Raw genomic sequence first — 12,078 nt, forward strand, 5'->3', positions numbered from 1 at the left:
CCCACAAATAAGTTGGGGATTGCTTTATATATAGATATATGTACATGTAGGGCCATTAAGACCTTTGTAAACTGCGGCAGGCATATGCACTTAATGGCTAAGCACACACTCACAAGGACAAATTCAGGGTAGACCTCGAGATATATTCGTATCTATGTACACCGAATTTGCGGTTTTGGCAATTTGTCGCTTTATTTGCGGCTTCCTTAGCACTTTGTTTACATTCCATTTGAGGAGACCGCGCCAACAAATTGACAAGTTTCGTTGGTAAACAGTAAGGAACCCACATTTTTGTGTAACCTTACACCGAAAAATAGGGGAACTAAAAATAAAGTGCTTGGCGCCAAAGGCAGGGCAACCGAAATGCCACCATCAATTAGTTGTGATAACGATTATCGATAAAATGTGACACATATAATTGAAAAGGGCTAACAACCAAGGGTGTCACAATCAAATTACTGTACTAAATAAACGGCAGGGAACTAATTGAGCTCAATTTATGACTAAATATTTGATAGACTAGAAATTTGATACCTGAAACTCTAAATAATTGCGAAACGATGTTGTGAACTTCAAATTGCCAATTTAATGATAATATAAATATCAATATTAATCAAAAGCTTAATACTGTCTAGAATTTAGTTATCAGTATAATATTTTAATTATACATTTTGTTTACTATACTCTCTAAAAGGCTAACAACTTTTGACCTGATTAGATTAAAAAGCTTGTGTGTAAACAAAGATATGCGATTTTCTTAGGTGATAGCAACACAAAACTCACTGTTTACTTCGATGACAACTATTTATTTATTACGTATACGTTTCTATTTCGTTTACTTTGCAGATAAGAGGACGACCCACTGGGACGGCAGTCAATGTCTGATTGCGAGTGGACAGTCTGGAACTGGGTCTCTTCCGTCTTTATATGACTGATAATGGCCGTCTGCCCTGTCCGAAACCACAATTGCAACAACAGTGCGCCACAATGGCCAAGCAACATGAGTATTTGAAAATTTGGAAACATATCAAGTGGCGAAATGAAAAGTAAACAAAGCGAACTGAATATTAATAAAAACCAAGAGATTTATGCGAAAGAACATATAACACATGCATATATATATAGTAAACTGGACTGGACAACTGAAGAATAAACATTCAATATTCATGCAACGGAATCGAAGTGCCATAGTGAATCGCGAGTGTTTGCCATTCGTTCGCTCTGTTTAGTCAATATAGGTATCACACCACACATATCGCCAATTATACAGATATAAAATATATATAGAGAGTACCACCGAGGCGGAGCGACGACAATATGACAATATCGGGCGGCAATCAACATAATAACAATGCAAATCGCAAATATGAAAAACTCATTAAGCAGCCGCAGATGCAATTTGGTAGCTCCGTGACCGGCACCCAAACGGATGTGGATTCCTGCCGAGATGCGGACGCGGATGCGAATGCTGTCCGCCAGGACTTTAGCAATTTCAATAAGCATTTCGGCAATGGTCATGCCATCACGGATCGCACAATGCTGCTGCGTTTGGAGGACGATGTCACCACCGCCGCCGGCATTGTCACGTACAAGGGTAAATCGAATGGCAATGGAAATGGGAATGGGAACGGAAGCATCGGGAGTATCAGTCTGGATTTCAACGGTAGTCCTACCTCATCAACGTCAATTGGCATCGCCAGCGGTAGCAGCAGCAACACCCACCTGGCCAGTGGTGGTGGCGTTGGTGGAATCGGTGGCTCCGAGCCAGCCGGTTGGATGTGCCATTGTTGTAATTTAATTGCACGTCGCTGCTTTGGCATCAACGTTCGACGATGTGTCCTGGCGCTCCTGGCCATTACGATGGTTAGCATTTTCTACTACACGCATTATGTCGATACGGGCGTGTTTAATGGGTGAGTACCGGATAAAATCAAATGAATCAAAGAGTGACCCTGTCACCAGGATGCAATGCGATTAAAATTGTGGGTTGATTGTGTTTTGTGGGAGATTAGGGAAGATTTGATTGGTTTGTTTGGCGGCTTAAATTCGAATTCCCTAATGTGTACCATAACGAAGATGGGATTTGAAACTATGTGGGAGACATATCTACTTTATTAACTATTAATTTATATCTAGATTTAGTTTTCACGGCATGAAAATGCGAGTCAGGTGTTATTGGCTTGGTTCAAAACTGGTTTTGGCAATCTCGTCCTTCAACCCAATTTTTTCGGGGCCATTTCGCGAATTCTTTTTGTGTTCAAGTGGCGTCGATGCCGGAAATGCACTTCAGTCTGCTCGGTTTTGCTCACTTTTTGTGGGCCATGAATGTGGGGAAGCGTTTTGTAGTGTGCCGTGTTTGATTGGATTTTTTGTTCAATTTCAAGTGGTTTACGAGGGAGCCAGGGAGGCAAATTGTTTTCAATATGCTGCAAATTAAATTAAAACAGGTGTGTGGCTGGTCGAAAGTAAAAAAAAAAAATCACACAAAGGGGGGTTGTAAATTGAAAAAAAAAAATGTATATGTGGAAATCAACCCTTTTTTCGTAGTAAACGAAAAGTCATGTTTTTCGTGACGAAGATTTAAGGGCATTTTCATTTCGAATTTCGCTTGGCTCACGCAAAAACAAGCACTAAAATTTTAATGCCTTCTATGCGCTTCTCAAACTTTTAAGTCCCATTCAATTTTTATAGTATCCCAAAGTTTCACCTGACCGCCTTATCCACCTTTCGCAAATCATCAAGCGATTTTTCTATGGCTTTTTTCGTGCACCGGCCCAGCGACAAATAAAAGAATGGAAAGTTTCATTCTACCCATTGCCATCGACAAGTTCCACTTTTGCTTGAGTTCAGTTCAACACCTTTTTGGTTGGCTTCACGCTCAAAGAAAGAAAACCCGGCAGTAGCAGCAGCAGCAGCAGCAGCAGCACCTGGGGTTTCTTTTTCGGCTTCCCGTCTACTCCATGACATACTCGAGAATAAAACTCATTTGGTGCAAGCTTTTCGCATAGGGTGAACTCCAAAGTGGTACTCGAAATGCGGAAAAGTGGGCGGGAAAGCGGGAAAAGCGGGTGGAAATATTACTCATAATTGTGCTGCGCGTAACTAAAGAAGCTTTCTGCTGGCTGTTCGCACTAGTTGGTAGCGTGTTCTTTTTGCTGATTATTTTGCGAGTTCAGAATTTTCGCCATTTCCGAAATGGGGAATAGCTGGTGTATATTAAATTTTTCTCATGAAATTTTTAGCTGACTGCCAGGTAGCAGTTATTTTGCTCACCTGCCTGCTGCCTGCTGCCTGTTAGCTACTTTTGCGCGCAATTATGGTTTACAAACAGTTCTACCGAAACCCCATTCCATTTAGCCTGCAGTAGTTGCACAAACAACCAGCGAAGTTTTTGATTACTTTCATCAAGCGTTGCCAGTAAGATTGCTGCAGGATCTGGTTGCGTGGGTGGGTCCTTGTTTTTCAGTTTCTGTTTCATTTTTTTCCAACTTCCCTACTTTCCAGCACGCCAGCTTAACTAGCGACAACAACAATAACAGAAGAGAGTCCTGCCCTTATCCTGCTGGCTGGCACTAGGTAAAGTGTTATTTACATTTCCCAAATGCTAGTTGATTATTAAATATTTACCCTGGTCGGGCACTTGAAATTTAATTTACGGTCCAAGACTGTGGCAAAGTTCATTAGTTGGCTAAGTGGGTTACCATCAATCAGGACCAAAAAGGTCCTGCCTTATATTGAATAACCGAAGTCCGAGTAATTGTCCACACGAAATGCGTGCGTGTGTACATGTGTGTCTGTGTGTGCGTATGATAAATTTTAATGAATTCAGTCGGCCCAACTACATGATTGTTGCATGCTTATGGCCAAAGTGACGGTGTGTGCATGTGTTGCTGAATAGATACACTTGGAGAAAAGCCAAGCGCGTTTTCCTTATAAACTTATGGTAACTTTGATTTAGAAGGATTGCGTATTAAACCCCTCGATTGCCAATTGCTCTAGATCGACGCAAAGAATCTTGATTCTTGCTTATTAAGATGCAAGATTTCTAGTTTTTTTTAAGGTGCAAGCGGTACTTCTTAGGGCTCTTCGACTGTTACGTGCAAAATGCGGAAACAAGTGACGTGCCAAGTTTAAAGCCAGCTCCTCTCCCTGATCCTGGGAAAGTATGAGTATATGAGTGTGTATGGGTGCGTAGGGACGTTTGTGGGCGTGTCCTGCATCCTGGCTTTCACTCCTCCGCTGCTGAGGTTGCCCCTGTGGCCATAGACGCCATTCGGAGTCTGATGTGCGTGTTTGTTTATGCTGTCTGTCATTATTTGCACTCGCACACCCACACAAAGCCACTACTAGGATCACCCACACAAATATGCACACACACACTACACACATACAAACACACATACTGGCATACATATGCATAAATGCATTTGTTTTTGCCGTTGCTGTCTGCCTTTGTAGGTGCAAAACGCATTTTGACAAAATGCAAACGTACGTGATTTGCATGAAACTGACTGACTGGCAGAGGGGCGCCAGAAAAGCGGGGGGGGGAGCGGTCTTGGTGTTGGGGGAATGGACAGCTGGAAACACCATCCTGACAGGCCGGCAATAATTGATTTGTAATGCAAAACCCTTACAAAACATGCTGCAAAAATAAACTAATTTACATGCATTTTTCAAATTGTGTAAATCCTAATTCCGCATTTGAATAAAGGACCAGTTGCAAATTGAGCTATATCGAATTTTAAATACTGAATATTGTACCTTTGTTTCGTGAACTACTTTTTACATAGTTTACATTACATAGATTTTTAATTAAGTAAGTTGTTCTAGTCGGATCCTTTGTTGGAATTTTATATCATCACAAAAAGTTGTACTAATAACAATGTCTGCAGACTCTAAACATATATGTCAACATGTTCAACCATTCTTAAATTCTGTACGTTCAATAAGCAATTAAAGTTGGGAATGTTCTGCGATTTTCTTGGCTAATTTCGCTGACAAGTGCATTTGTTTAGCTGCTATCCTGCAAATACGCATCCGACTATCTGGTCGCCTGTCACGTGCAATCACAACGGCTGTCGCCAAATAAACACGTATATATGTACAAACACAGTGCTCCACATGAACGTACATATATACTACGACCGTATGCGTTTGGCTAGGAACATTATTTGGTTTGCGTGTTAAGTGCGATAAATGCAATTTGATGTTAGATGTGTTTTTTTTCCGCAGGACGCTGAAAACTAAAACTGGTATAAATGCACTGAACTAGGTCCAAAATGCCCTCGATAATCAACACATAAATTACTGCTGTCGGTCGAGTAATTTGAGCGTAAATAGCGAGTGTTTTTGTTTGCGTTGTACATGACGTATACGTGATGTGATTCACATTTGCGTGCATTAATTGACTAAATATTTTAATTGAAAATGCGATTATAAACGACAAATGGCCGCCGGTCAGTATGTACAATCATCGATTGCCTGGCCGTTGTTAAAATACGATTACATATGCGTATTTGCACAAATCCATGCAGCAAAAGAAACGAGCGCGAGTGAAATGCATTCAAGGATTCCGGTACATCCAACTGGGAAAGGACTGTCTGTTTGTCCGTTTGTCGAGTGCTGCGAAATGCAATAAATAATTACGTTTATTTGCTTTAAATGCAATTACAAACAAACAAGCAAACCCAGAAAAGGACAGACGCTGAATGGCGACGCCTCTTGCATATTCCGCGCCGTCTGGCAATTTCCCGACTTTTCCCCGTTCACAGTTCATTTGGCCTGGGCGAGAGTGTCCAGCGAAGACTCCCAACGGGAAGTCCTTTTTACCATTCTGTGTTCTCGTTCTGCCCTGACATTTTCCCACTCATTTCCCGGCTGCAATTCAATTGAACTTGCCTTGCTTGATTTATTTAATTAACTTTTTTCTCTCACATCTCCCCTGGCAACCCGACCAACCGACCGCAATCGTTGAGGAGTCGTCGATGTCGAGGCTTTATTTCAAGTGTTTTCATCGGTTCCCATTCTGTAGATTTTCATCCTCATTGTTCTTAAGTGGCCGCCTGCCGGAGAAATTCTTAATGCTCGAGTTCGAAAATATGCGAACAGAACAAAGGGAAAATACTTGACGCACAGTGGCTGTACAATATTATTCAATTTGCCATTATAGCTTTATCCCAAAGTAAACCATTTTGCCCGAGGAAAGTTCCGGTAATGTGAGCGTTCGTTTGCATTATGAAACAGATACAGAAAGTAAGAAGCTGCATTATAGTATTAAAGCATATTAAACAACTTTAATTGGCCGACTGCAAAATACATAGAATACGTATGAAGCATACCTCTGAATATATCAACATAATTACTACTAGTTCGAAATATTCTACATTAAATTGCTTTAAATTGAATTTACTCTTTAAAATATATTTATGGTCCTTTAAAATCAACTGAAGTGTACAACCGTTACGTGTCGCATCCAGTATATAAAGTAGCTACAGTTCATTGCAGCGTATCCTTCGGGTGCACAAGCCACAATGACACTGCAATAATGTTAGAGCTGCTATTGCAGTCTTAGCCCAAAGTAAACGTTTTCGCTGCTCTCCAGTTTAATTTACTTTATTCTGACATTGACAGGCTTCGACCACAAATCGCCAGCGATATTTCTGGCCAAAAGCTGCGCTTAGTTTACTCAGCCCGCTCATTTCGCCGGCTCGCTTCTCTTTGCTTTTACCATTTCTGTTTAAGTGGCCGCTTTGTCTTCGTTTCGACCGAGTTTAGCTTGGTTTTTTTTTTTTTTTGTTGCATTTGCCCAGCACTCTTCCCATTTTGTTTGCCTTATTCGTTTTACTTTTTTGCGGAGGGGAACTAAATATTTTTTACGTTCCTTTTTTGTCCTCAGATATCCCTTTTATATAGCATATACACATATCCTTGTGCTAGATTCGCATTTTATTATGCATTTGCTGCGGCGGCTGGGGCTGCCCCGTTTTTTTTTTTGGGTTTTCCTTCGGTGAAAATCTGCATTACGTATGCGCCCTGTTGGCCGCGCTTCTCGCTTCTGCGGCTGCTGCATTTGCTACTTTGCGAATTTATTACAAATTTTTACATACGATTTATTGTCTGAGCTGCGGAGCTTGCCCAGCTCGCAGCAGCTCGAAGTCGGTCATAATATTCTGGGCCATTCGGCTATCCCATTGTAACGAGGGAAAAGCTTTAAAGTCCCACAAGTTACGTATACGTACATGCTGGAAAATCCCTACATATATATGCGCTCACGGATTCAATAAAACCGTTCCGCGTCATGTCTTTCAACTTGACTAATAAGCCTTGGCCACGCTCATGGCCGTAAGCCTTTTCCTCTGCTCTGCTTTTCCATCAGCTTTCCCCGCCACTTTTCTCCCAGCTTCGTTGACAGTGCAACATTTGCAAGAGAGCTGCGAGCTGCTTGCCAAGTTTGTTGCACGCCCGCATAAATAACACGTCGCAAATGCATAAACTGACTTTTTGTTGCCTAATTTATGCAGCACAAAAGACGAAGCTACGGCCCTGGGACCCCAGCCCACCTCGTCACGCCCCCGCCCACCACCTCTTCGCCAACGGAAACGGAAATTTTGTGCTGTGCACAAATAAATCAGCCAACTGAGAGGCCAGGCCAAAACAGAACAGGTTGCACGAAAATGCAAACGAGAAGGCTGAGTAAGCAGCAAAAATTTCTTCATCATGCCGCAGGGCGTCAGGAGTCACAAAAGTTTTGCCCTTCGCTGATCAACTATGAAAATGTCCTGTAAGGATTGTAAAAACTACGAAATAGTTACTTTGTTGCTTTCACAGGGGAAAAGGTATGAATAAATGTGGTTGGGGGACAAGAAAAATTATCAATCAATAGTCTGATAACAAAAGGAAAAAGGGGTTATTTGTTAAATTAATTTAATGAATAGCAAAGATTTTATAGGAAAAGTTTTCCTACAAGTTTCTGCCAGGTCATCCAGAATTTATTGTTTATTAGCACGACAGAAATGTAAAGGAAAAGTCGTTGAAAGCCTTAATTAAGGTGTAATGAAATTCAATAAAGTCTTTGACACACCAAATGAAGATATATTTGTATATATGTTAAACAGTGCAGAAATAATTTCACATGAATAAGACTGATTTAATTAAGAAAGCATTTCCCTCGTTAAACCAAATCAAAATTAATTGCCTTTGGATGCAACAGTAAAGTGAATGTAAAAGCTGAAATTGGAGGCATTACCAAAGTTTTTCGCCAGCACACGTACAAAGTAGAGTTAAATTACATTTTATTTTCCGTTCTGAATGCCACGTTTTAGGTGTTTCAATGAAAATATTTCCTTAACTCACACAAATTTCGCATAAATTTAGCATGCACTTTGAAACTGAAGCGAAACTCGCACTGTACAAGTTCTTCGGGAATATTAGTACTCAGAGTAATAATGATTTCTCCAATTTTATTTGGATTGGTCAAAGCCCTTATGGTTTGAAAGAAAAGTTTAAAAATTTGAAGATTTTTAGAATTAGTTACCGTCGAAATTTTGTGATCAGGTTGGCCGGGAGAAGTCCAGCTTACTGTAAGCCTTTGATCAAAGCGCATGAGCGAGAAAAGTGGAGGACAGGATGAGGAGGCAGCCCCTAGATTAGTGGTTTTTAAGGAGCGGAGATTGGGTCGAAATGAGGGAGATTGTCACACTGCAGATCGGCGGAGCCGGAAATGCCATCGGAGATTCTGTGGGTATACCAGGTGATATAGGTGATGTGCTAAGTGTTCAACTTTTTCTAGTTCTGGCACGTGATTTCACATGAACACGGTGTGGATTATGCTTCTGGTCGATTTGGCGGCACCAGTCCACTTCAGCTGGAGCGGATCAATGTGTTCTTTAACGCAACGGCCAGCAAACGGTTCTATGCCCGCACCATACTGATAGACACGGAAGCCAGCACCATTCAGCGTCTCAACGCCAGCAGTCAGCTGTATAGGCCGGAGAACTTTGTGGCTGGATCGGAGAGTGCTGGGAACAACTTTGCACGTGGCTATCATACGGATGGTGCCGCCATTCTAGATCAGGTGCTAGAAAATACGCGCCGGGAGGTCGAATCGGTGGATTCGTTGCAGGGCTTTCAGTTGCTCCACTCTATCGGAGGCGGAACTGGCTCCGGCTTGACCTCTCTAATAATGGAGGCCCTGGTGGAGCAGTATCCGGATAATTTACTCTGCAACTATGTGACCATTCCGTCGCCGAATATGTCGCAGGTGGTTGTGGAACCCTATAATGCCCTACTTAGTACTCCCGCCTTGGTTAACAATTCGCATTTAACCTTCTGCCTTGATAACGAGGCACTGTTCCAAATCTGCAATAGAAACCTGAAGCTCAAGATGTCCGGCTACGAGCACATTAACCACATAGTAGCCCTGACCATGTCGGGTATAACCACTTGCCTGCGGTTTCCTGGCCAACTGAATGCTGGATTGCGCAAGATCTATGTAAATATGGTGCCATTCCCGCGGCTGCACTTCCTCATACCGGGATTCGCACCATTGGTCACTTGCAAGCAGCAGCAGTTCAGCAAGGGTACCGTTTCGGAGCTGGTGCAGCAGATCTTCTACAGTAATAATCTGCTCTGTGCCATCGATCTTCGAAAGGGCAAACTGCTGACCGCTGCTGGAATTTTCCGAGGAAGAATGTCACCGCGTGAGGTGGATCAACTGATGACTGGGGTGAGAAATAAGAATATCAACAATTTCGTGGACTGGATACCCAACAATATCAAGACGGCTATTTGCGATATACCGCCGAGGGGCCTCAAGATGTCAGCTACATTCATTGGCAACACAACGGCGATTCAGACGCTGTTCCAGCGATTACTGGACGCTTCCATGTCCATGTTGCGGCGCAAGGCCCATCTTCACTGGTACACGGGAGAGGGAATGGAGGAACAGGAGTTCCAGGATGCGCAGCAGGAGTTACAAGCCATCATCGATGATTACCGCAGTAGTGCTGAGGGCGAGGATTCCGGTGGTGGCGGTGGAGGAGGCGGTGGCCGAAGTGGAAGCGCCGAAAGCGGTGAAGAGGAGGCCACGCCCGAAGCCCATTGTCAATATTGCACCGAATAATATTCCTTCCACATTTAATTCAGAGAGATAGTTATCAGGGTTCACCAAATTCAAAAGTGTTCATTTGTAATTACGCGTCTTGGAATCAGGACATATTTCGAGTAGAAAAATATATATTTTAGGTATATGTGTCATTTGTTTTTGAAAAGTTATAAATTTGGCCACCGAATGCTTTCGCATTATATTCTCCAGTACTTTTTCCCATGTTTAAAATGCATTTGGGGTAACAAAACTAAAAAGAAGAAAAAGAAAAACTATCCTATCTGAAATTTTTGGTGGACCTACATGTTTTATACCTGAACGTGTGTGTTTAGCCTGGCGTGTATATATATGTTCGTTTGCTATCTAAATATTTTGTTTTGGCAGTGCAAAAGTTTTGCCAGCCTGCCAGGACCTGGGATCCTGGGCGTTCTACAACCACACGGGCCAGCCCCCACATTTTTGTAATGCAAAAAGTATTTACAATTTGCAAGGCAGCCAGTTGGGTCCTGCTGTATGCATGTCCTGTGAACGGTACCCTTTCAGATTGCGGGGTTTGGCCTAATAGGTTTTTGTTAATTTTGGGGATTTTACTTGAAAGGCGCTCGGCAAAAGGATTTTACACATGTTGCCGCTTTTACCTAAGCGCTTTCACTGTTGCATGTTTTCGTTATTATTATTTTCTTCCTGTTGCAATGGACTGCCTGAAGACTGCCTTGCTAAAGGTTAGCAGGATGCAACAAGGATATGTGGAAATTGCATAAGCTTTATAATAAAACGCTCCACTCGACGTGAAGGATATAACACAGAGCAGTGGGCAGGGCAACACGAAAGGTTGGATAACATCTAAATAGAAAAGTTGCCCAGGTCAAAGGTGATTCTCAGGCAGTTTTAGGGCACAAACTTTTCCACTCCTATGAGAAAAGTTCTGACCCACACAGAGACAGACTAAAAGGATATTTGAGACTGCTGGCAAACTTACATTAGATGGCTCAGTATTCAGCTCGTTGTTGGTTTGTTAATGAGCCGCATTGTTGCCGTTTAAAGAGGACGAAGAAGCTCAAGGACCCAGGAACACCAAGCAAATGAAGATATGTGAGACAAGCCTGAGGATAAGCTTCTAAAATGGGCGCACTGTGAAAAACGGCATAATATATTGTTTATATGTCCATTTTTTTGGTAAAGAAACTTCATCTATTAAATGTTATAAATCAAGAACAAATACTTTATAGCTCAATAAACTTAGAATTTTTGAGATAAGATACATGATACTATTGAAATGGAAAAAATAACATAGACGTAGTATAAAATCATAAAATCCGACGTATTTGTATTAGGGAAATGAGAATACAATACTGTTGTTGCTTTCTCTTTGTGTGACATAACAAGACTGGTATTGAAAGACATCTGGCGGTTGGCTTTTATCTTTGTGGCAGCCAACAGGCACCGGGAAACGCCACACATCTACCCAACGCTAACGACAGCCGCCAACGATGTTTGCATATTACGCATACGCAGCGTTGTCGCGTATCTCAATTTGGCTGCCGTTGCCACGATTCCCCAGCTACTATTTCATACTTTTGGCCTGCAACATGCGGTGTTGTGTCACAGCAGCACCTCCCTATATTTGCATCCATGTTTCTGCCACACAAAATACCCTGCAGCAGTCGGTCGACAAAGCAAATACAATAAATGAACGCCACCAGCGCTTCATCGTCTTCTTCTTTTGGAGCGGAAGAACAGCTCTCCACTGGCAAGTTTGCCGCCTCTTGCTTATCTACCCTCCAACGAAATGTTGCAATTCGGGACTTTGTGCATTTTGCCATTTTATTATTTCTAGCATATTTTTTTATGCATGAGTTTTCCCTCTGACAGCTCCAAAAGTCAACGTCTGCTCCGTTATATCATTTAATTGCTTTGGTAAATGTTTAAATATATTCGAGCTCTGTAAGGGGGGTTTGGGCGTGCCCAAAAAGGTA

General features: G+C 42.1%; 2 protein-coding genes and 1 long non-coding RNA gene across 6 annotated transcripts in view; 2 read left to right on the forward strand and 1 right to left on the reverse strand.

Moving 5' to 3' along the window:
• The window catches only part of sfl (sulfateless), a gene marked incomplete at both ends in the record, with an annotated part of 54,425 nt that overhangs the window by 26,504 nt on the left and 15,843 nt on the right, over positions 1 to 12,078 (forward strand). For all 4 annotated transcript variants that reach the window (NM_079222.5, NM_001414148.1, NM_001169883.3 and 1 more), the window contains 1 exon segment: positions 847 to 1,913. In NM_079222.5, the coding sequence (NP_523946.1) occupies positions 1,318 to 1,913 (596 nt within the window).
• betaTub65B (beta-Tubulin at 65B) lies at positions 8,546 to 10,246 on the forward strand. The gene is made up of 2 exons (NM_168168.1): positions 8,546 to 8,736; positions 8,789 to 10,246. Exons 1-2 carry the CDS (start codon positions 8,680 to 8,682, stop codon positions 10,118 to 10,120), a joined length of 1,389 nt encoding a protein of 462 aa, NP_729172.1. The 5' UTR covers positions 8,546 to 8,679; the 3' UTR covers positions 10,121 to 10,246.
• On the reverse strand, positions 11,430 to 11,992 carry lncRNA:CR46500 (long non-coding RNA:CR46500). Its single transcript, NR_182251.1, has one exon. It is a non-coding gene; the product is annotated as a long non-coding RNA:CR46500 (long non-coding RNA).

Source organism: Drosophila melanogaster, chromosome 3L (assembly GCF_000001215.4).
Source record: "Drosophila melanogaster chromosome 3L".
NCBI classification, from domain to species: domain Eukaryota; kingdom Metazoa; phylum Arthropoda; class Insecta; order Diptera; family Drosophilidae; genus Drosophila; species Drosophila melanogaster.

Bases quoted from the DNA above. Each gene is read 5' to 3' on its own strand.
- betaTub65B (NM_168168.1), top strand. From the start codon at position 8,680: ATGAGGGAGATTGTCACACTGCAGATCGGCGGAGCCGGAAATGCCATC. The intron at 8,737-8,788 runs GTGGGTATACCA...AACTTTTTCTAG, and splicing joins GAAATGCCATCGGAGATTCT to TTCTGGCACGTGATTTCACA.